Here is a 23852-nt window from a genome sequence, read left to right on the forward strand (position 1 = left end):
CATCCATAATTCATGCCGCACGCACCTCCCCAGGATAAATCGTATCTGCTATTGACAAAACCGATACCTTGGGGGTCATTGCTCAACGCCACCGAACAAATCAGCCCCATCGAGGGCACCAGCTTAATAAAAAGGTCTCCCTGATAACAGGCTCCGCCAAAAACATCTAGGCACAACAAGGCGACCCCTGATTTCCGCGTCGACTGCGATGCAATCAGCGGCGGCGGCGACAGCGGGCCGCTGTCGACCGTAGACCAGCGGCGGCGACAGCGGACCACCGTAGGCCAGCGGCGGCGAAAGCGGGGGCAACAGCGGGCCGCTGTACATCAGCGGCGGCGACAGCAGCCGTTGTAAATCAGTGGCAGCGACAACAAGCCGCCGTAGATCAGCTGTAGACCAGCGGCGGCGACAGCGGGTCGCTGTAGACCAGCGGCGGCGACAGCGGGCTGCGGTAGACCAGCGGCGGCGACAGCGGGCTGCTGGAGACCAGCGGCGGCGACAGCGGCCGTTGTAACTCAGCGGCAGCGAGGCCGCTGGCAGGCAGGCCGCTGTAGATCAGCTGTAGACCAGCGGCGGCGACAGCGGGCTGCTGGAGACCAGCGCCGCATTTTTGCCGCGATCGGCCCGCTCAACGCGGCAGGAATCTGCCCGCCGCCGTGGCAAACCAGTACCTCAAGGACAGCCGATGCATTCCGGCCGGCCGATGCATCGCGGCTGGCCGGTCGGCGCGACGTCCGCAAACAGCGTGGCGAAAAACGGCGCACACACGGCGGGCGGTGCTGCCGGCCAATCCGCCGCGTCACGGCGCCGCTGCGACGTGCGCGCGGCGCGGCCGGCGCCGGAAACGTCGCGCATTCCCGGCGGCCGGACCCGACTCCCGGTCCCGCCGCCGTGTGCGGTGACCCGCGACGACGGTGGCGCACGAGGCGGAGGGGACAGGCGGGACGTCACCCGCGCGCAGGCGTCAGTCAGCCCGGTCGGCCGTTTGGAGAGAGATGGACGAGGAGGGTGGGCCGTGATGACCCACCTGGCTCCTCCGTTCCCACGGCAGAGGCCGGATATTGCTGGGTCGGGAAAACCAACAACACTCGGAAAACAGCACGAAACCGGTCAGGGGAAACAACCTCGGCGTGCCATGCACGTGCAAGATCGTGGAGCACCATCCGTCACGTCTGGTGCATCAGAGGCGGCGGACAAGTGAGATCATATCCGCTTTTCGCCTGTCATAACCTCGGCAAGGGAACGCTAGTGAAAACACCCGAAAAACTCTAACGCTGGCTCGTCACATAGCTCACATCCAAGCAGCTCAAGCGTCTGGTGTCGCCGCTAACGCCGTGGCACCAGTACAACAGAGAGGTGAATTCCACATACAGCTCGCTGGGCGCCGGCTGCAGAAGATAACGAACGTATCCTGGATGCCACGTTAGATTATGTCTGTAACATAACCCCATTAACATTTACATGATTTCCACAACATATCGTTAAATTTTTCCGCGGTTTTACATTCAGGCACGAAGGTCGGCTCTGCTCTGTGCTAATCCCGAAGTTTTGGGCAAAAAAGACAAGTGACAGGAAAATAACCGAAACTGTACAGGTGCACCTTATGGATGTGATCCCTACGCCCGACAGGCTTTGGCCTAACAAAAATGTATTCACGAACATTTGGCTGTTGTGATTATACAATTGGATGTTTGCATCGCATTAGAGAAGTGAGCTGCATTTGAGCGCCTACACAACATGCTTATTTCAACACTGGCCAAACTAACGGATAACGGTCGAACCATTTCTGTTACATTCCTGGAAATTTTCTCAAATTTTGCCTTGGTAAGCATGAGACTCTGACCGCCTTTCCCAAACATTTTTTTAACATGTTGACGCCAATATGTCTCTCTGGGTTCTGCACGCCAAGCCACTTACACCGAATCACTACTTTGATCACACTGTCGTCCTGGTCATTGCGTGGTGCTACCGCAGACCTGTTCCTTGCGGTTCACATAGCCGCATATTGAGGCACATTTAAGGGAATGCTTCACATTTGAAGATATTGGAGCAAGCATCAGATGTGATGGAACGAACCCAATTATCACTAATGGTGTACTTTTTAGTGGAAAGGACTGCCGAATACAACAAACATCTCCATTTAGTTGACATGCTCCCCAATGCGGTATTTGTTTTTTTGTGTATTTGTTTAATTATGTCATGGAACGACTTTACGACGTAGAGAGGTACGCCAAACGACCCGTGCGAAACCGACACTTACTTCCAGTACTTCAAACTCATCGAGAGATGGCAGCACGCGCTAAAAGTATTCGTTGAGCCCAATATTGTTATGCGCTCATGTTTTGGCCCTTTCTCGGGGTGTTCTTGCGTATTTGTCCGTGAGTTTAGAATGTGTACCTGGATTCTCACCTGTATTCACATACTCGCGGATGGCGTTATTCTCAACTTACTCTATTACAGGTCCTATTTCCATAATAACTAGCAAGTGAAAAGCATGTCCGACTCAGCAAACGTGGCATCCAGCACGCACGGTTCACCACAGGTGCGAATCGGAATACATCAACTAAACACAGAGAAAGAAATGATTATATCGCAAGTCACGGCGTCTGAAAAAAGCGAAAGGGGAACTAACCGGCACTACATACCATGGTACTTGAAACAAGAACAGTGACAATAAGCCCGTCAAATGTTTGGTTTCTACCGATTCCTCTCATCACGCGCCGGTGACCGCCACATGGTGGGGGGGGGGGGGGGAGGGAGGGGGCTGAGCAGCGGCTCGAGCGCGGACCTCGGGGCCACCCAGCTGTGGTCGGGCGGCGCGCTCCTGGCCGGCGGCGGCGCCGGTCCGCCGCTGATGGCCGGCCAGCGGGCAAGGGTTTGCGCCCGCCCGCCCTCCCCGCCGGCCGGGCGGAAGGGACGCGGTGGTGCTCCGGCCGCAATCGGCGGCGGCGCCGTGTGACCGGAACCGGGCGGCGCGCGCCGCTCGCCCGGGGTCGGCCGCGGGTCGAGGGCACCGGATGGCGCGCATTACCTCAACTGATGACACCGTGTGGAGGACGGCCGACCGCTCCCGCCGCAGTCCGATTTAGACCAGCGCATGCACCGGAGCTGGTGTCCGGAAGCCGGGAGTCTGGGAGCCGGGAGTCTGGGAGCCAGGGGCCGGGATACAGGGGCTGACAGTCTGGGGGTCAGGGATCAGGAGCCTAGAAGTCAGGGAAGTCAGTCAGGCCCGGCCGCCTGGTACCCAGGGGCCGGCGGCCTAGGAGCCAGGGGCCGGCGGCCTAGGAGCCAGGGGCAGGCAGCCTGGGAGCCAGGGGCCGGCGGCCTAGGAGCCAGGGGCAGGCAGCCTGGGAGCCAGGGGCTGGCAGCCTGGGAGCCAGGGGCCGGCGGCCTAGGAGCCAGGGGCAGGCAGCCCGGGAGCCAGGGGCCGGCGGCCTAGGAGCCAGGGGCCGGCAGCCCGGGAGCCAGGGGCTGGCGGCCTGGGAGCCAGGGGCTGGCAGCCTGGGAGCCAGGGGCTGGCAGCCCGGGAGCCAGGGGCCGGCAGCCTGGGAGCCAGGGGCCGGCAGCCCGGGAGCCAGGGGCTGGCGGCCTGGGAGCCAGGGGCTGGCGGCCTGGGAGCCAGGGGCTGGCAGCCCGGGAGCCAGGGGCCGGCAGCCTGGGAGCCAGGGGCCGGCAGCCCGGGAGCCAGGGGCCGGCGGCCTAGGAGCCAGGGGCAGGCAGCCCGGGAGCCAGGGGCTGGCAGCCTGGGAGCCAGGGGCCGGCAGCCTGGGAGCCAGCGGCCGGCGGCCTGGGAGCCAGGGGCTGGCAGCCTGGGAGCCAGGGGCCGGCAGCCTGGGAGCCAACGGCCGGCAACCTGGGAACCAGCGGCCGGCAGCCCGGGAGCCAGGGGCCGGCAGCCAGGGAGCTGGAGGCCGGGAGCCGCCTGGCGTGAGGGAGGGGCTCCGGCACCCGTAAACACCGGCGCCAGTGAGTCATGAGACGGAGGGAAGGGCACCTGTCGCGGCAAGACGCACGGCCCCGGTCGACTCGTGTCAACAGCGCCAGGCGTGGCTAATGCGGCGCAGAGCCTCGCCCGTCCCGCCCGGCACGACAGCGCAGTTTGTGTTCATCGGCGTGATGCATAGACCCCAGAGTGATCTCCTAAACACAGCGCATAATGGAATTCCGGGGCTAATAGCCCGACCGCGGCATGAATGCTAACGAAGCCCGGGTCCCGTGGCGCAGCATTCAGTGAAACTCTCGAGCCACACCCGGCATACCTCGACCCGTGCACGCGGCCGTGAGGTCACGGACCGCCGCTAAACATGCGGAGAAACAGTGTCTCACGCAGCGGGACGAGTCAACCACCCACCCGCCGACCGTCTCGCACTCCCCTGACGTGCAGCATCGCGCGCATCGAACAACGCTCGCGACCTGGACGTGGACCCGCGTCCGCCGTTCAGCAAGCGGCCCGGTACGCGACGGGGGAGCGAGGCGGGTCCGCCCACGAGCGCCTGTCGCCGCGGCCGGCGGCCGGTACCACACGGCCGGCCGTCTGGCGGCCTGCCGGCGGCGCTGTTTTCTCATAGCTCTGTCGTGACATCACGGCGTGCACCTGCATGCAGCATGATCGGGCGGATTGCAATGTTGCGCCGGGCGACGCCCACAGCGGCCGCCAACAGCGCCGGTCACGGGGGACCGGTCAGAGGCGGTCCCGGACGGGTCAGCGGCGGCTGCCGACCAAGGTTGGAATTTTAGCGCTTTCTCAGGGAACTCAACCCTGAAAAAGTTGGTACTCCGGATTTCATACTAGAGAGTATGAAACCGCGAAGGTCTCTGTGCACAAACCACACAATCGTCGTCCACGCTAAGTAAGAAGTATCAGACACGCACACGTCACACTGATTTCTATCGTCCAACAAACCATCTCAAACGATTGTCTTGCCGACGTCCACCAGCGATACCCCTACTCGTCCTCGTCCCTACTCCACTCGGAAAGCCTTTCAATCGGACCTCGTTTCCTGTGCTCTCTTTGTACAATATCATATATACCACATCTGCGCCAACCTTGTCTACATTCGTGTCTCCGCGCGCCGGTATCGGGCCCGAGACGTCCCCGAGACTCATTCATCCATTCCCCGGGACGCCTCGCATAGGCCACGCTATGGGCGGGCATTTTCTGCCTTGCTCGGGGTTGCCTCGGTGACGTCCACGCTCCCCGGGCTCTCCGGCGCGAGATCGGCTACTGCATGGCGCGGTGCGGCGCCAATGCTCGGGCCGTCAGTGGAATCTGTTCTGAAAAAGTTGCGCACGAAAGCGGGAACGGACAAATGATACTGTGCATCAGCCCAGGTTCTGCCGACTCATCTGAAACCGAATATGGTAGAAAAGGAAGAAGCGCGAGACCCATCCTGATGCGTACTGTCTCGACGCATGGGGCGCGTGCAAGGCCTTGTAACAACCGGGAGTTGAGAGGAAGGATTACAAACGGCGAGGTGTAGGACGAGAAGGCGCATTGGGATCACTTTAAGTACGTCACGGTCGACATTTTATGCATTCATGTATGTGCATGCTTAAAATTTCGCGGCAGATCTTACAAATAACCATCGGGTATTTCGGGTGCTGCACAGTACCCCATGTCAAGCTGCAACAGTCCAACAGTGCATTCCATGTGCTCAAACGGAATGTCCTTGACATGGGAGGGCATGACATGACATGCCTTGGTTACATGGGAAGACGGGCCAGCAAGTTTGTGTTTGTGGGATATGTATTAAATTCAAGGCTTGCTTAAATGAGTTGAAAGGAGCTATTACCTGGAAAGCACGAATACAACATGACGTATTGGATAAGCACAACTAGTTGAAGCAGTTGTTGAAAAACAAAGCCTAAAAAAGCTACACCAAATTCAAGTTTGTCAAAAGACGCTAATGCCAACATACCAAAAGCTTCGTTTTTGCTAGATCGTGCATGCAGGCGGATGAAAAAATCCTTTTCGACCTGGTTGGAAAAAAAACACTAACCCTGAATCCCCACATCCGAATTCCCCTCTGCCACGGGCGGCTCCAGAGGCCACAGCGGTGCGGGTGCCGGCGGTTCAGGAGCGGCGCCAGACCTGGCGCCGCCTCTGCCCTGCCAGCCGGTAGCCGGGCCGCACGAGCGCCTGGGTCGGTGTTGGGGGTGGGGACATGGCACGGTCAATGGCGCAGGCGGCACCATCCTCCACCCACTCGCAAACAGCAGGGCGCGGCGTCCCCTGACGCATGATACCGACCCGACACGCAGGGGATCGGCAGACGACAACTTCATACACAAAAATCACAATGCCACCCTCCTTAATCTGACGTGTGTAGGCGCGCGTGTCAGTAACTGCTTGGTCCAACCCTCCAAGCACCAGTACCAACTCGTGCTACCCGCCAACGATTTTAAAATCCCAATCGTAAACACATCTACGCCGTTTTTGGCCCCGTGATGGCTAAAGAAAAGTCCAACTAAAACCGGCGGCGGAAGTCGGGCTCTATGAGCCACATCCGGCGCTGCACGAGCTCGTCTGCCACGAGCTGGTCGCGGACGCGCCTGGCGGGGCGCAGCGGGACTGGCCGTGGTCCACCGGTACCGCCACTCGAACTCCGCCTAGCCGGCGCGGCGCGGCCCGGCCCGGCTATTGACAGCAGCTCGCCGGACGGCAAACAGACCGGCGGCCGGCCGGCGCCCGCCTAATCACGGTCGTATCAAGAGGCCGCCGGCGGCCGGCGCGCTGCCTCTAGGCCGGCGCGCCGCTGCAGCAGCGCCGGCAGACTGCAGGATGCAGCGGCTGCAGCGGGCCCCGCCACCGGCCAACGCCCGGAAAACAACGGCTTCCGGCTGACAGGCGGAGCCCGGCGGGAGGAGCTGACGACTGCGGGGGAGACGGCGAAGGAGGGCGGTGGTCTTCACACGCTCCCTCGGGGAGCTGACGACTGCGGGGGAGGCGGCGGAGGAGGACGGTGGTCCTCACCCGCTCTCTCGGGGAGCTGACGACCGCGGGGGAGACGGCGGAGGAGGGTGGTGGTCCCCACACGCTCCCTCGGCGACACCAGCCGAAACACGCGGCGCGGAAGCCAGCCGGCCCGTTTACTCATCACGGGCGTAGGAACAGATAATGCAAAACGGCAATGGTATGGACAAGGACCGAAACGGAAGGAGACGAGGTGGAGGAGGTCTGGCGGGGGCGAGCTCGGAAGGAGCTCGGAAGCTCGGAAGCTCGGAAGCTCGGAACCCGAGCTCGGAAGCTCGGGTTCCGGGGTCACTCAGCAGCAGAGCAGTACTGACCCCGAGCCGCCGACAGACCCCCGCCAAGGCACACCAACCCCGGCCGATGACCACGCCCTGTTGCCCCAGGTCCGCCGAGCAGATGCGGCGGGCGAGAGACTGCGCGGACACGGAAAAGTTCAACAATGTTCATTCAGCACACATCCAACGAACGGCTCACAATGTCGCAAGCAACTATCGCAAGCCGACGTCAGCGTAGCCACACTTTTTATCGTGCCGACCGTTCTGCGCCCATTCTACGGAGCCGCGATCCGTCCAAAGTGCGCCCACTCCCTGCCTTTTCCCCAGCCCACCCGAGGCGCGCCGGCGCCGGCGGCGGGCGGCGGGCGGCGGCGGCGGCGGCGACGGCGGCGGCGGCGGCGGCGGCGCTCGCCTCCCCGGCGCCGGTAGGGCACCCCGGACCGGAAACGGCCCGCCGGCGCCCGTTTAAAGGGCGGGCCGGCAGCCCGTCTGGCCGCCGGCAGCGGCGCATTCCTGGTCCCTCGGCCGGCTCCCCGGCCCGGCCCGCCCGAGCCATGGCGGAGCGGGCTCCACAACAGTGCTACTGTTGCTACAGTGAGGAGTGCTACAGCAACTCCTACTGAGAGGAGTGCTACAACTCCTACTGAGAGGAGTGCTATAGCGACTCCTACTGAGAGGAGTGCTACAGCAACCCCTACTGACAGGGGTGCTACATTTCTTCCACTGACAATACATATACACATTAGTGCTGCGCGACAAAACGTATATCTCAACAACTTATGCTCGTCATAACTTCAGATGTCAAGTGCATTTCAGAGGAGAATTATGCACATAGTTTAACACTAGTAGTAAAAGCCTTATCCCTAAAAAACCAACAATAGAAGGGAGACATTGATGCGTTGATATTTCGACACTGTCTCTGCTGTTAAGACTTATACATAACATTAATGCTAAAGGACAAAGCTTACTTCAAAAACTTATATCCGTCATAAATCATTCTGCAAAAACGCATATGGACATTGCTTATACACGGTATTACTTCTACTGCAAAGACCTCTACGCGACATTGGTGCTATAGCTGAATTGTGGTGAGCCCTATGTTGTAGAAGTGATAACCCGTCCATGTTTTTGCAGCATAAGTTCTATGGTTAAGTACTCAAGTCGGGTAAGAGTTTTTGCAGCAGAAGACATGCCACGTATAGGTGAAGAGTGTATGGGTTTTTGCAGTAGATGAAATGACGTGTACAAGTTTTTTAAGTCTAAATTTTGTCATGCGGCGCTCACGTCGTGTTTAAGTCCCTGAAGTCGAAGCAACGTCGCGTATTAGTCAATTCTGTTTAAGTTTTTGCAGTAGAAGTTTGTCGCATATAACCGATGTCGTAGCACTCCAGTCGGTAGTAGTTTTTGCCGGAGCAATAATGTCGAGACACCGGCGGAGCGGGCGGCAGCGACTCCGGCGGTGACGTAAGCGTTTCACCAGGGGGCGCCACCGGCTGGTCAGCGGACGCCGCGGAGGTGTCGCGCGGCCGGTGGACGGACGCAGAGCGCCAAGACGCATCAGAATAGGGCGAGGGGCGGCGCGGTGCAGCACTCAGTTTCAGACAGTGCCCTGGGGCGGTAACGACCGGTCACAGACCACATCCCATGGAAAGGGCTGTCGCTAGTGAGACTGACAGTAGTCTGCTAATAACCGGCTACCACTAGGGCAACAAGGAGGCGACAGGAGAGCACTGCTCTCCATCGGGAGCACTCGCACACCGTCCCTGGTGCAGCACCAAACAGGCGTTCGACGAGCAACTCCGGCGCCCTGGCGCCCCCGGTCCTGAGTCAGCAGCGGGCCGGCGGACCGCTGGCAGCGCAGGGGCCCCGCATCTGGTGCGCGGGGCCGGGGGTCGGCTGTCGCCGCCACCCCCGGCTCTGACGTCACGCGCCGGCCCGGCCAGACGGCAGTCAGCAGGCGGCGTTTCCGGCGGGCGGCGGCGGGCCTCGGGGCGCCGTTTAAACGTGACTCACGAGCCGGAGCCGGCGGCGCCGCCCGGCGACCGACGGCCGTGCAATGAGATCACCCGGACGGCGCGACGGTACAGTCAGGGCGGGGCGGGGCGGGGCGGGGCGGAGCGGGGGCGTCCTGCAGCACCGCGGCACCAGCCGCTGTCGGGTCTCGCGACGAGCCGCCTCGCCGCCCGGCGTCAGCAGCACCGCTCCTCGGAGGGCGGCGATCCGGCGTGGCCCGCACGGCGACGGCGGCGGCGGCGGCGGCCACCTTGCCGTCCCAGCACAATGGCGAGCCGGCCCCGCTTTGTGCGCGGCGCCGGGCCGGGCCGGGCGGCGCGGGGCCCTCGTCGGGGCGCCGCCTGCCCCAGTTCCCCGCTGACCTCGCGACTGCCGCCCTATCGCCGGCAACGCGACCGAATTAAAAACAGCGCGCAGACGTTTACGACCGACGGGACGCGTAATGACACATGGCCGCCTGTAAAAACGACGCTGGCGTCGGAGCGTCGGAGCGGACGCCGGCGGCTGACCGCCCAGAGCGTGAGAACGCGAGCCCAGACTCCGCCGGCCGGCAGGCGCCGCGCATGGTGGCAGACAGGTCGGCGAGTTGGCCGGCGGCAGTCAGGCCGGCGAGGCGGCAGACAAGTAGTTCGGAAGTTCAGACAGCCGGCGAGGGGACGCGAACTGTTGACAAGAGGCGGCGGCGGGCGCAGTGCAGGGTCGAGCGGAGCCGAATTTAGCCACGGCGGCGGCGGGACGGGAGAAAGGAGCCCAGCGGAGGACAGCAGGGAGACGAGCGTGAGGGAGACAGCGCGAAGGGTTAGAGCCGACGGCCCGGGGAGCAAGGCCAGCGCTGTTTTTGCCCGAGTTTTTCGGTCGTCAGTGACAGGGCGACTCGCCGGCTGGCCGACCCCAGCCTTCGCGCGGAGAAAGAACCGATCACAGGGCGCCCGATATCGCGGCCAAGTATAATTACATTCAGACTCTGGGGCATATGCGGCGGCTTTTTACATTACACACAGCCCATGTGGTCCCCGCGAAAGAGTTGAGACCTCATTTAGGTGGCAGGTCCTTTATTGGCTTTTTACGCGGTGACGGCGCGAGGGAAAAAAAACGCGACCTATTGTAGCTGAACGAAAGTAGGGCCTCCCGCGGGACAGAAACGAGCCGGCAGAATCGATCAGCACCCTCTCGAAACGGTCTAAATGTGAATTAGTGTGGGGCGCTTTTTACTACGTGTGTGATCTAACGCTATTGTAGATCGTGCATTGATTGCCTCTGATAACAATTGATTCTAATCGGCCAATCAGCGGCACTCACGCACCCCACGTGGTCCAGTTCGCAGGCCGCCGCGTTCAACACGCCAACACGTGGATCGGAGCCGAGCCTGGCCTGGGACGGGGGCGGGGGGGGGGGGGGGGGGGGGCGTGACCGTGCCACGTGAGGCGGTCCGCCGCAGCGCTCCGTGACTCGACCGGCGCCACGTTCGTTACACGCGCTCGGCAGCGGCGGCGGCGCCGGCCCCAAACTGGCACGTCCCAGCCCTGCGCCGCCCGTCGACGACAAAAACGCCGCACCAAAAAAGCCAGACGGGACGCCTGTGACCCGTTGAGATCAGACGGGACGTCTGTGACCCCTTCAGATCGCACCGAGATCACTTTCATCCCACATTTCACGGCGAATCCAAGTCGGCCAGGTGACGGGCGCCGGCCGGCGGCGACCAGGCCGTCTGGGTGGCTGCGCGTCCGGCCGACCCCGGCCCGGCGGCAGCCGTCCTCGCGGCCGCGGCCCGGTGTGTCCGCCAGTCGCTCCTCCCGACCGCGCCGCCGCCGGCGCCCGGTCGCTAACCGATAATTGGTTTCTAATCACGTCGTAAAATAGTGCCGGCCGCCGACATTCCAGCGGCGCTGTTCCCACTGCGAGGCGTCGGCATTTCCCGGCGCATTCCAGCGCAGCGCGACTGGTCGGCGCGACACCTGGCGGCGCGTGGGAGCCGCCGGCCGGGAGGAGGCTGCGCCGACCGCCGGGCGCGGGCCGGAGCCGCGCGCTGGGGAGCGGCGGCGCTCCGCCGCCGGCGGATCCGCCAGAAGTCGGCGCCCGTGTCGAACGTGCGCGGCCACTTTCCCACGCAGGACGTCGGTGACCACGGGGTCACCGCGATCCTATGGCGGCCACGGACCGCCGGCGATCGTCACATTGCTATCAGGCTCACTGGGCGGTCGAATCATAACGAGCACAATGCTTCCTTTAGCTGTAATTTCACAGCAGACGAAGCTTTCGAGTCATCTTCCAGTTCGAGGGCGTGTGAATGCGTGACCCCGGCCACAATCCCTCTTTCTCATAATGAAACTCGGCCGCTCCAGGCGCGCTATTTAGGCAATTACCCGCAAATGGCGGCTTCCGCATGAATTCCCGGCCTGCATAGCTGGAGCGATGACTCGCGGAGCCGGGCGCGACGGTCGCCGCCTCGGCAGGCCGGCCGGCCGCTCGGTCGTGCCTCGCCACACACGCGCCGAGACCGGCGCGGCGGCCCGACGGGCTCGAGCGTGCCTGTCAGCGACGGGTCAGCTTCCGGCCGGCGTGCACACCGCCGGTCGGGGCCGCCGCCGACACCGGCGCTGCGTCTAGCCGCGCCGCGGTCGACCACCCGCGCCGCGGTGACCGCGCGGGGACGGGTTTCTGTAGCCCGCGGCCGGCCGGCGGCGCCGTCGCAGCGCTGACCGAGAGCGGCTCCGACGGGTGAGACGCTTGGAACGACGGGACCCCGAAGATCGCTTCTTCGCTGACAGAGTATTGAACTAAGCTGGTCGTCACCAGTGACGTCAAGGACAACAAATAAAGAGAGCAATTAACGGAAATAAAACGAAATACGCGTAGTGTCCAAGTTCAACGTGTTGAACCCACCGTTATCGGATTTTAAATCCAGCCGCCAGGACTCGCACTCGGACTGAGAGTGGTGCTCCTGCGTCCACGTCTTCCACGCCTGCAGGACGCCGCGCTCCGTCGCGCAAAGAACAAGCGCCGCTGGCGCTGGCCGCCGCCCGGACGAACCCCGGGGGCAACAGGTGGCGGCCGCCGCGTCGGCGGTCGGCAGCGGCGGCGGCGGGGCGCGGGCGGTCGGTGGTCGGCGGCGGCGGCGGCGGCGGGGTGCGGGAGCAGGTGACGGGACGCGTCAGGCGGGCCGCGCCGCCAGCTGACGGGCCACCGTTCCACGCCGGCGGCCGGCGCCGGGGCGCCTCGCTCTCAACACGCGCAGCGGAGGGACGGGAGTGAGGGTGGGGAGGAGGGGATTCGTTATTTCACTCAATCAGTCACGGAGCCGGGCGCGAGACGTTGGGTCGCCGAGATCAATTCAGGTCGAGTTAATAAGAGGTCAATGGGTCCATCTAGTTCAACATCATGGCGGTCTGCAGTCATGCAGTCTGCAGGTGCAAACAGTGGTGAGGTGACCATTGTATGCCGTGAGAAAGTGCCAGCTTGCTAGCTAGCGTCATCAGCTATTGCCCTGTTACCGCGCATACTGCGTGCTGAACCACAGTGCATTTGCCCCTCAGCGTGTGAAGCCCCTCAGCGTGTGAAGCCCCTCAGCGTGTGATGATAAATCATTCCTAGTTAATACATCCATTGCTGATGTTTCTCAAGCAGTCTGTTTTCGCTTTATATGAATTGGGAAGCATATTAAAGCCGAAAACGTCGTCTAAAAAATAGCTGAATACTAAAATCCGGTGTTACGAATAGCAGGTGAAGCCACATGATCACAAATTTGGAACATGCACAAAACGGTTCTCAATGGTAAGCACCTTTTTGCAAACTTTGTGAGCACTCTTGTGGTTCTGCCCGCGGACACATACGTCGTGACTCGTCGGTACATAAGTGACCGAAGGTCAAATGCATAGCAAATAGCAAATAGCAAATGCAAGTCAACAACATAGCTTTGTCCCATGTCAATGCATTTAAACAAAATTACGGCACTGCACAAAGTTTGCAAGCCAACCCGTGCAAAATATTCAAAACTTTACATGTTTGACTTAATTTGACCCTGAAGATCTTGACTTAGTGTCGCGGCTTTTTCACCTAAGTGAGTTCCCTGTAGTACCCACTGACCCTTTGAGCTCCGTTACTCTACCTCTTACGGTTCTCGAGATGGTGGAGGGGGCGAGATCCGCCTCCTCCCCCCTCCTCCCCCTAGCGTCCCAGAGTCCCTCCCTGCGCGTGTTGAACCGCCAGCGTCGGCGGTCGGCGGCGGGACGCCCGCAACGGCAGGTGGTGAGCGCGCCGCACCTGGCCCTCCCGCATTTAAATGGCGGCGCCAGCGTCCGATGCAGTCGGCCGGCAATCAAGCGACCCTGCGGGCGGCCGAGCGTGGCCCGGCGGCAGCCGGCGAGGCCGAGGGCGGCCCGGCGGCAGCCGGCCGAGCAGGCCCGAGCAGCTGCGGCCCGCAGCAGCTGATGAGCCGACAGCTCAGCTGCTCAACCGCGCCTCTGTCGGTCTGAAGCACCAGGCGGACTCGGCGGTATAGAGGCAGTGCGTTCTGATGGGTTGGTTTCGGGCCCGGGGTCAGCGCTGGACCTGAAGCTTCACGCAAAACCTAGCGAAAAACAACGCCTAGATCTGTTGTTCCACGACCTAATGCAGGCCCATCTACAAGGATGGTGTTAACATGTCACGGACTGCTAGCGAAATGTAAGCGTAATTGTACCATGCACCCTAGTGAAGTTTTTTTTATAAGCTCGAATGCTGCAAGGGCTTCATTTGGCTACACGTACCCCTAAGTTAGAATCGAATATAAAACGTCTGCGTGTTTTCCGTGTTGTTTTCCTAGTTTGGAGGTGACCACGAAGGCAGAGAGGTGGTTCGATGGGGTGGGGGGACCTTAGCAGATACGGTGACCCCAGCTGCATGGGCCCCTGCGCCCGCGACCGAGCCCGCCCATTGAGGCGCCGCTGCCACCGCCGCCACCGCCGCCGCCACCACCGCCGCCGCCGCTGCCGCCGCGGACCCGACACGAGCACCCCAGCGCGACGCACGGGCGCGCGCCACGTGCTCCAGCGCGGCCGTATCTCGACAGCGGCCGCGCAGTTCTGCGAACCGCACCGAATCGGCGTCACTTTATCGGACGCGTCGCCGGGCGGAAACGGCCGCGTGACGGCGGCGCCGGCGTCGTTTCATCGCCCGGCAGCCGCGGCGTGAGGAGCACCGCCCACGCGTAATGACCTCCAGTCAATGTCGAACACTGGACGGAGCGGTACGCAGACTGAGCCGGCAGACCAACACGGGGCCTGCGGTGGAGTGTTTTCCATGGACGCCCTCAAACAGCTCGGCGATCAGTGTTCAACGATAGTCCAACTTTTTCGCAAGCACCCGGGTAGGTTGTGAAAATCTGACGCGACTTTTTTGCATCGTGTGGCGAGCAAGATACAAGGAGTATGCTAGAGAACAGAGTGCCAAATCTGTCGACGGAACATAACGCCTTAGCAGAAGAATAATACAGTCTGGCGCAAGCCTCCTGCGCAAATTGGATCACTGTGATGACTAAATTGGATCATTATCACCAAACAATAAAGAACACGAACTCCGACACCAGCGATCAACTCCAGCTCACTGCTACTTTTAGAGCTAAGGAAAGCTGTAATAAAAAAGGAAAAACCGAGTTTGATTCACACCAGTCCATAACAATCAGTGGCCGGACATGACACGTGACGATCGGAGTCCAAAACCCGGTGTTTATGAAAACAGGCGCCCATTCAGCAGACGTAAGCATCCACTTCCAAAGCGGGAAGGGCCTTTGTCAACGTCTCACGGTGACACTGATAGTCAAAAGCACACCGAACAATCTTCACGCTCAGCAACAGCCAACAGCGAAACGACGGTATCTTTTACAAATAGCCGGCTCCGGGGCCTGACATTGCAATGCGGCGGAGCGAGCCGCACGTGTCGGCGTGCGGCAGGGGGCAGCGGGCTGCCCCGTGGACCGCGACCGCCACTGGCTCGAGACAGCCATGTGCGACCCCCGCACTGTGTGTGAACAGAGCCTGTGCTGAACCCCGATTAGGACAGCCATGACAACCGCCACACGGATCAGAGAGCGTCCTAGTTTTTCCCATAAAGCTAGCAGCGCTGCATACTGCACTTGTGCATCGTGCCAGGGGCACCGCCAGGATTCTCTACGGGGGGGGGGGGGGGGGAAGGGACGGGGCGGATCTTAGTGAGAACTCCATGCCGGCTTATAACTTTCTGTCTAGAACCAACTATGGTGCTAAGAGCAAAACTTCCGGGCCTAAGATGGGGGGGGGGGGGGTCCCTTGGCTGCGCTTATTCATTGTGCACTGCCCCTGAGTTTTTCCACGTTCCACCCGAGTGTGTTATGTCCAGCACTACAGACAACCCCTACAGATCCCTGTAGACCCCTGCAGACCTCTGCAGACTCCTGCTGACCCCTCCAGACCCCTGCAGACGACCCGTGCAGATCCCTGCAGACCACTGCAGACAACTCCTCCAGACCCCTGCTCCTGGGTGATTAGCGGAGGACCCGGAGGCACCGTCCCCAAGCCACGGTCGTCGACACCGCAACCGGTCATCGGCGGCGGGGCGGGGTAGGGCGCGCGAGGGGGAGGGTGACCTTCGCGGCATCAGCTGATCGGTGCAGACCGCCGCGCAACGGCACCACATCCTGCTACAAGGGCAGCGTCGCCGGCGGCATGGCTGGCGACATACCGACACTTTTTACATTGGTGTGCAGCGCGCTGACAATCCCACCAAATTTACGTTCGCTCTCGCCCAGTTGAGACGGAGACCGGAGGGGGTTCTTCGCCAGCCGACGACCTCCTCCGTCCATGTTGAGGCCACAGACATCCGGCAGGGGGTCGGCGTGTATGGACAAGCACCGTAACACCCGGCGCTGCTCTCGGCCGACAGCACGAGTCGCCGACGGTCCGCGCCGCCTTCCAGTCCGTCGACACGTCGCGGCCCGTATTTGGCGCTGGGTCGGCAGCGGCGCGGTCACGGCGGGGTCACGGCGGGGTCGCCGTCCCGGGGGAGAGGCCCGGCGCCAAAGACGGAGCGGCGCCCGGCGCCGGCCCCGACCCAGCCGCGGCGCGCGCCTGACCTCTGCACGCTCTGCACGTGCCGGCCGCGCCGCCGGTCGGGCGCCGGCGGCTCGCCGCAGCGCCGCGCCCCAGTCGCTGGTCCGACTCGGAGCGGGCAGACATCAGCGACGCGGATGCCGCGGCGCCGGCGCCGGCGTCGCCGCCGAGCGGATCGGTATCGGCGATGCCGGGTCGCAGATCGCCGGAACGCCCCCGTAGTGGGCCGTATCGGAGCCGTATTTATTTTCGGGCGGTGGGTGGGCGGCGCCGGCGCGTGGGAGCCGGGTGAGGCGCGCCCGACATCGGCGGCGTGGCGGAGATAGCGGTGCCGGCGGCGTCACGTGCTCCGTCCCGGCCGGCGGCGCGACCGCTTCTGGTGAGCCGGCCACGGCCAGCTAGCTGGGCACAGTAGCTGAGGCACGGCTACCGCGGCCGGACAGAGGGACGGCCGCAGCTCACGGCGAACCCCACCTGACCATCCGCCCGGACAGCTGGCCGGACGGGAGGCCGGACAGCTGACCGGACAGCCAAACTTGCACCAAACACAGCTGTCGGCCCCACAGCCGGATCTCAGCAGTTGACCACAGCACGTGCGGCGGGTCAGCCGCCGGTTGCGCCCACGCAGCCGGTGCCAAACACCCTGACATTCACGCCAGCCTGGGTCAGCACGTCCCGCGCCGTCATCGGGCCGTCGGACATGAATACCGAGCCGGTACGGCGGCCCCAACCAGCTCGACCGGTGCCCACCCATCGGAGGCCACTGGTAATACCGAGCCGGTACGGCGGCGCCGACCAGCTCGACCGGTGTCCACCCATCGGAGGCCACTGGTAATACCGAGCCGGTACGGCGGCGCCGACCAGCTCGACCGGTGCCCACCCATCGGAGGCCACTGGTAATACCGAGCCGGTACGGCGGCGCCGACCAGCTCGACCGGTGCCCACCCATCGGAGGCCACTGGTAATACCGAGCCGGTACGGCGGCGCCGACCAGCTCGACCGGTGCCCACCCATCGGAGGCCACTGGCAGTCAACTCCTGTTTATTCAGCGCCGCTGCCCGGCCCCACAACAGCTCGGAGTGAGCGACTCTGTCTTTCTCCCTCGCCATCTCGGGACACGCTGTTTGTCCTCCGGACATAGCGAGTCGGCTGTTTACCATATCGCGCCGGGGCAAAGTGCAAGCGGCCGTTTCCGCGCGGAGCTTTTCCCACATCTGTTTACGACGGCCCAAACGGTGCGTGTACCCACCCTCCGTTCAGAAAAGCCGTTTCATAAACCAGCCCCGAGGCGGCACACAACGTTCTGGTACACAAACAACCTCGGCGCCCGTCCATTGCGCGTCCTTACCGAGATAAATGAAAGCCAATAAAGTGCAGAACAAAGTGGAATTAACTAGGGAGGACGGGCAAAAGGCTCACTGCCCAAGCAGACGGGCTACAGAGCTCGCCGACCCGCTCAGGAGCCCCGGCCGGCCCCAGAGCCTGCACGGGGAGGAAGTGAGAAGGGACGCTCGCCGACCGACCCCAGAGTCCACGCGGGGAGGGGAGGCGAGTCGAGACACGCACCGACCGGCCCGACAGCCTACACGGGGAGGAGAAGCGAGTCGAGACACGGCGAGGCCCGGGCCACCGGCGGTTCCACGAGGAGATCCATCTGAACGTATGTACTATGCTGTAGCACGCATTGATGCTGCCAGGAATGGCACTGAAAGCAATGCATGGGAATGGAAACGTAACACGTCTGACCGAGTTCTGCCCACTGACCTGACGTTGGGGTGCTTGGCGCTCGCTCCCACCGACCGGCCCACGTCTGACCGGGTTCTGGCCACTGACCTGACGATGTTGGGGTGCTCCGACTTCTCCAGCTGGCGCAGGGTGGCGATCTCGCGCAGGGTCGACATGGGCACGCCCTCGTCCGACAGACGCACCCGGATCTTCTTCAGCGCCACCATCTGGCCCTCGTTGCGCAGGTCGCGCGCCTTGAACACCGTGCCATACGCGCCTGTCGGAGCGGAGCGCGCCGGAGTGAGATGGCGGCCACGGGAGTGCAAACGCACCCGAAACGCTGCTGTCAGCCAGCAGCCAAGCTGGAGGGTCGGGATGACTTAACGCTGCGACACACACGCCGAGAATAATCTATCGCTCGCGGAGTCAAACGAAATCGTACGCGCTGGGTCACAGAAATTGCAAGCGCTGGGTCAGAGATTGTATGCGCTAGGTCACAGAGATTATTCGCGCTAGGTCACAGAAATTGTACGCGCTGGTCGCGGATTGTTTGCGCTGGGTCACAGAAATCGTATGCGCTGGATCACAGATATTGAACGCGCTGGGCCACAGATATAGTTAGTTATGGAGTTCTAAGGACGCGTCAGCTGCATTGGTCATTTACGCCCAGGGTCACAGATGTTGTAGGCGCTGGGTCCCAGAGATTGTTCGCGCTCCGGCACAAAGACGTAAGCGCTGGGTCACAGAGATTGTTCGCGCTCCGGCACAAAGACGTAGGCGCTGGGTCACAGATTGTTCGCGCTCCGGCACAAAGACGTAGGCGCTGGGTCACAGAGATTGTACGCGCTGGGCCACAAAGTACGACGACGCCGCGGTTGCCCCATCGGCCCGGTCTGTAACGCATTCTCCAACTGGAGCGGCGGTCGGGGAGCGTAATTGGAGGTCACGCGTCAGCTGAGTGCGCGCCGGCACGATCGACACCTGCCCTCACGATCAGTAATTAACCCAATCATATCGTGTTGTGTGTCTGGACGGCGTTCCAGAAGATGGAGCAACGTCATGCCACTTAAAATTATGTTCCCACAAGAATTGGATAAACACAGACGATACATACGCGGTGGGTGGCAAACAAATCGGAGGTATTAAATCAAACCAAGAGACAACACTGTCCAGAGATCACAATCAGTGTTGTAAAAGCAGGGAAACCGCTGCCCTCAACTCTGATTTAAATATTAATGGGAGCGTAAAGCAGTAGACCTTGACAAGTGGTGTATAATTGGAGCTCATTCCACTCCAATTATGACCTAATTTGGAAACTCTGGTATAATATTTGGACATCAGGAAAGATGTGAATAGATAACCGGGAGCACATATTCCGTCCGCCTTCGAGCTACAACTCGCCGTCACTGATGAGATAAAAATCACTTAAGGGTCAGCCACGCCTGTTACCAAATCGGCCAAGTGTAACGGGGTCGATTTCAGTGGTAACGTGAGGGACGAATGCTGAAGATAACGCAAGGGACGAGTACGGGACAAATGTTAACGGTAACGCGAGGGACCAATGCTGAAGGTAACGCAAGGGACGAACGCAGGAGCACTGTAGGCACACATCTTGTGAGATTCGAAACAAGCGGAGGGAACGCTGCCCTTTACTGCATGCATGCTTCCGTCGCTGGGGTTGTTTATGACGCACACAACTGTTGAGGTTGCTTTAAGGCGCATCGACTGCACGGACGCGGCCTCAGTGCTTTCAGATTCAAGCGAAAGCAGGACTAACAGTTTACATTATTCGCCGGACAAAACCAAAGGCGTCAACAATGCGGTCTGAGCGTCAGGACGTGTCCAGCTCCAAGTCCGCTCAGGCGGCGACCGGCGGCTCTTCCACTGGGGACGGCCGGCCGGGGGTCGGCCCGGCTGGTCAGGACGGCGAGCGGGCCAACGGAGGCCCCGGTCCGCTCCTGGCCGGTCCGGACCGCCTCCTTTATGGCCGTATTAACATTCCTGACACGCCGAGTCGTCAATTACGGCCCAGAAGCTGAGCTGAGCGGCGCTGCCCCGACCGCCGGCCGCCGGCTGACCCGACGGCCCAGTCCTGCGGCCGGCCGCGTCGGGCCCGGCGCAGGGCGGCCGGCCGCCGGCCAGTGTCGCCACGGTGTCCGGACAGGGGACGGGTTAGGGCCGGGCGCGTCAGACGCGAGTAGGTAAGCTCGGCCGCGGTGGCGACACCCGCCGGACGGCCAGCCCGGCGCCCGGCACCGACTCTCCGCCGCCTCCCGCGGCAGGGCATCGACGCGGCGGACTGGCCGCGGCTCTCCGTCCCCGGCGGCGTCACGGCGAGGAGCCACCTCGCCGCTCCGCTCCGGCCGGGCCTCGCCGGGCCGGCGCCCGCCCCTCGGACGTCCCCCGGGACCGGAGCCACCAGACCCACCGGCTCCGGGCGCCGCCGCTCGTCAGCGGCCGGCACCGGCGTGTGAGGCGGCGCAGATGGTGCGTCGGGCGCCCTCACACAGGCAGCTCCCGGCCGGGCCGGGCGACGGCCGGGAGCGCACTCCGCCGCCTGCCTGTCCCGGCCGCCCGCCCGGAATGGGGACGGACATTCCTGAATAGCATCAGCCGGCGCCGCGGCCGGACGGCCGGCGCGGCGCGGAGGAACAACTGAACAGCGGGAGTGACCACGGCCGGCGGCGCTCTACGGCCGCGGCACGCCCGGACCGCAACGCGTGGCATGCTGTGCAGGGGCCAGGGCCACTGTGCAAAAGCGGAAGGGGAAAGCTCGTGCAATGTGGCAACGCACTGAGACTAGGCCTTATCCGACGGTAAGTGGCCACTTATATCCACTGGAGTCACCTCTGGTTGGCAGAAGGCAGCTTACCACGAGAGGAACATTAAAAAACAACTACTTTTATTGCAAGGGATTGCCCGTTTTATAAAAGATATACCGACAATTGATGCAGCCACACCGACAAGTAACCGTAAAGTAAAACCTTCAATGAGCGTAATATTGTCAACAAAGGTGTGAATCACTAAATGAACGGGCGATAAAACGAAGGATACGGGCAGAATCTTGCAACCACCAAGCACGGCGGCGGTTAACACCTTCACCAACGACCTGGCCGGGCCTGCAAAGGCCGTCTGAATGACTGGCTGGCCACCCGCTCTCGCGGGCGGCCTTGGCCTGCCATGGCCTGTTTGAACGTTTGTCTGGGGCGCCTGCTGTCCAACGGCCGGCGGCCGTCCACCCATCAGTGGCGTCCACCGGCACTGACCGGTGGTCACCCCCCGGCCAGTCCGTGTCCACCCAGCGGAGACGTCCGTTGGCCAGCAGCAGACGTCCACCGGCCACCGGCACTGACCGGTGGTCATCCCTCGGTCAGTCCGTGTCCACCCAGCGGAGACGTCCGCTGGCCAGCAGCAGACGTCCACCGGCCGCCGGCTGATCACCTGCCGGCGGCTGCTCCGCGTGACGCAAAAAGGGCCGGCCGCGGCGGCCGCGCCAGACATGACCTGGCATACGTCGGTGGGCAGGCCGGCTGGGCGCGGCACACGTGCGGCGGGCCGTTGTCAATGACCGGCGGCCGGGCCGGGCCGGTGACCGGCCGCCCTGCAGCAGCCCGCCCCGGCCCGCCATTCATCGGGGGCGCGCTCCCACAGCCGGGCCCCGTCTGCAGCCGGGCGTCGGCCGGAGGGCCGCCGCCGCCGCCGCCGCCGCGTGCTGACAAGACGCCGCCGGCGGCCAGCCGCCGCTGCATTTTCTCACGGCCGACCGCAGCGGGGCCGGGCCGGGCCGGTCTGGGAGGACCGGGCCGGCAGGGGCTGGGGAGGAGGCGGCAGAGGCTGGGAGGACGGGGCACCCTCCCGAGGGGAGAGGGCAGCCCCGCTGGACATAAACAGGAGGAGACAGCGGCGATAACGGCGCAGGCGCCGTACAAAGAAAAGGGCAGGAGGACGGCGAGAGCGATGCGGGAGGAGAGCTGGCGGGGAGTGCGCGCGTCGGTCAAACAGGGGTAGACAGAGGTTAGACAGCTGACGAGAGGGCGAGAAGACAGAGATAGAGGGTGACGATCAGGGAGAGGGATACATGACGAGAAGAAAATGACAAGAGGAGGCAGATGGAGGACGTGCAAACGCAACGGAGCGAGCGAGAGGGAGGGACGGTAGGATACTGAGAAAGGGAAAGGACAGGGAGAGCTAGGGCAGTAAGAGAGTTAGCGGTGACAAATACATGAATGCAGTAGAAAGAGGACAGTATGAAACGAAGAAGCAGGGACAGATGGGAGAGGGAGCGGGGTAGGCTCGCAGGCCCACGCCACCCCCGGCTCGGCGGCGGCCAGACGAGCTCGCCAGTCGGCCAGCACCAGCGCCTCGGGCCCACGCACACGGCCGTAATTATGTCGAACCTCTGGTATTTGGAAGCCGGACGGGACAGCCGGGCGGACAACGGTGCTTTGACTGGGGTCAGCCGCTGCGGGAGGGCGGGCCGCCGGCCGGCGGTCGAAGGACGAGCGAGAGCCGCGCCGCTCCGGCCCGGAGAGCGAGCGAGAGAGAGCGCGCGACGCCGGCCGCGCCGAGTATGGACAGAGGCGGCGCCGGGGCGGCGACGGCCGAGGATGGCCGCAGGCGGGAGACGCATGGACTGACACACACGCATGCGGAGCGAGAGATACACACGAGATAGCCCGCGACTCACGCCCCCGTACGAAGACGCCGACTCCTGGCGCGACTGTCGCACAAGAGACAGCTGATCATCACGCGTGGTGGGGTGAGTCGTGTCCAGAGTGTTCGGTGGAGAGCTCGCCAAGCTGGCGGCTGCCTCAGGAGGCGGGGGGGGGGGGGGGGGCAGGCTGGCAAGGGGCACTTGCTGAGTTGCTCGGCACGATACAGATGCCGTCGCTGTTTGCTACAAGGTTGAGGACAAAATTCTGCCAAAATAGAATTACAGATCTGGGATGGTAGGAGCCGGCGTCTCGCAGCGAGTTATACACACCAAGAACCTGTATTCGAAAGCCCTCCTAGAAAAGCGCTCGGTCAAAGTTACAGAGAAGAGGTGCGCATGCGAGCAGAGCCGCCGGCGTGGAGCGCCAGCCACAACCGGTCTTCCGGCGGCCGGGGCGCTATTGCACCGCGGAATGCCGCCTGTGACGTCATTCACCGATCATCATTTGACATCATCTGTTCATCAGCGGAGCTGCCGCAAGACAGCTGCGGCCCCCCACGCGGCTGTCGGCTACCTCGACTCCGCCCGAGCGTGGCAGGCGGCTGCGCCGTTCACTCCATCCTGCATCGTCGCCGACAACAGTGCATGCATCGCGGGCGTTTCTCACCGCAGTACTCCGTGACAGCAACGCCCCACCATTTTCGTCATGCGTTCGCTCTCTACGTCACGTGGCTGGCTGCTCTACTGTATACTCCCAAGCGCTGGCGCTGGCACTCGGTCGTGCCGCCGCCGATGAGAAACACTTGCGGCCGCCGACTCGTGGAACAACAAACAGACGCGTCAACAGCGACCCACCGTTTTCCGATCATGCCGATCTCCTCGTAGTTGGTGGCCTGGCGCAGGAACTCTGTGCCGGGACAGACGAAGCCGGCCGCCGGGTCGGTGCTCCGCTCTCGGCCGGCCATCGCTGCTGGAGCCGTCCGCCGGCGCTAGGACATGCTGACTCCTGGAACGGACGGCGGCCGCGTCAGGCGGGCCGGCCGACTCCGGCCGTACGGACTCCCGGTGGACTCTGGACGCGCGCCGCCGCACGCACGACACCGGTGACCATGCGTGAGAGCGGCGGCGGTCACGTGGCGCGCGGCCGGCGC

The 23852-nt window shown here is 62.8% G+C and overlaps 1 protein-coding gene across 1 annotated transcript in view; it reads right to left on the reverse strand.

Annotated features, from left to right (window-relative positions):
• The window catches only part of LOC119089853 (cyclin-dependent kinase 6), a 51915-nt gene that overhangs the window by 6861 nt on the left and 21202 nt on the right, over positions 1–23852 (reverse strand). Inside the window, exons 3-5 of the mRNA XM_037212665.1 lie at positions 23557–23608; positions 18724–18782; positions 18156–18324 (exon numbers count right to left, since the gene is read on the reverse strand). Coding sequence (XP_037068560.1) covers positions 18156–18324; positions 18724–18782; positions 23557–23608 — 280 coding nt within the window. The remainder of the gene's footprint in view (positions 1–18155; positions 18325–18723; positions 18783–23556; positions 23609–23852) is intronic.

Source organism: Pollicipes pollicipes, unplaced genomic scaffold (genome assembly GCF_011947565.3).
Source record: "Pollicipes pollicipes isolate AB1234 unplaced genomic scaffold, Ppol_2.1 Scaffold_3087;HRSCAF=3621_pilon_pilon_pilon, whole genome shotgun sequence".
Classification (NCBI taxonomy): domain Eukaryota; kingdom Metazoa; phylum Arthropoda; class Thecostraca; order Pollicipedomorpha; family Pollicipedidae; genus Pollicipes; species Pollicipes pollicipes.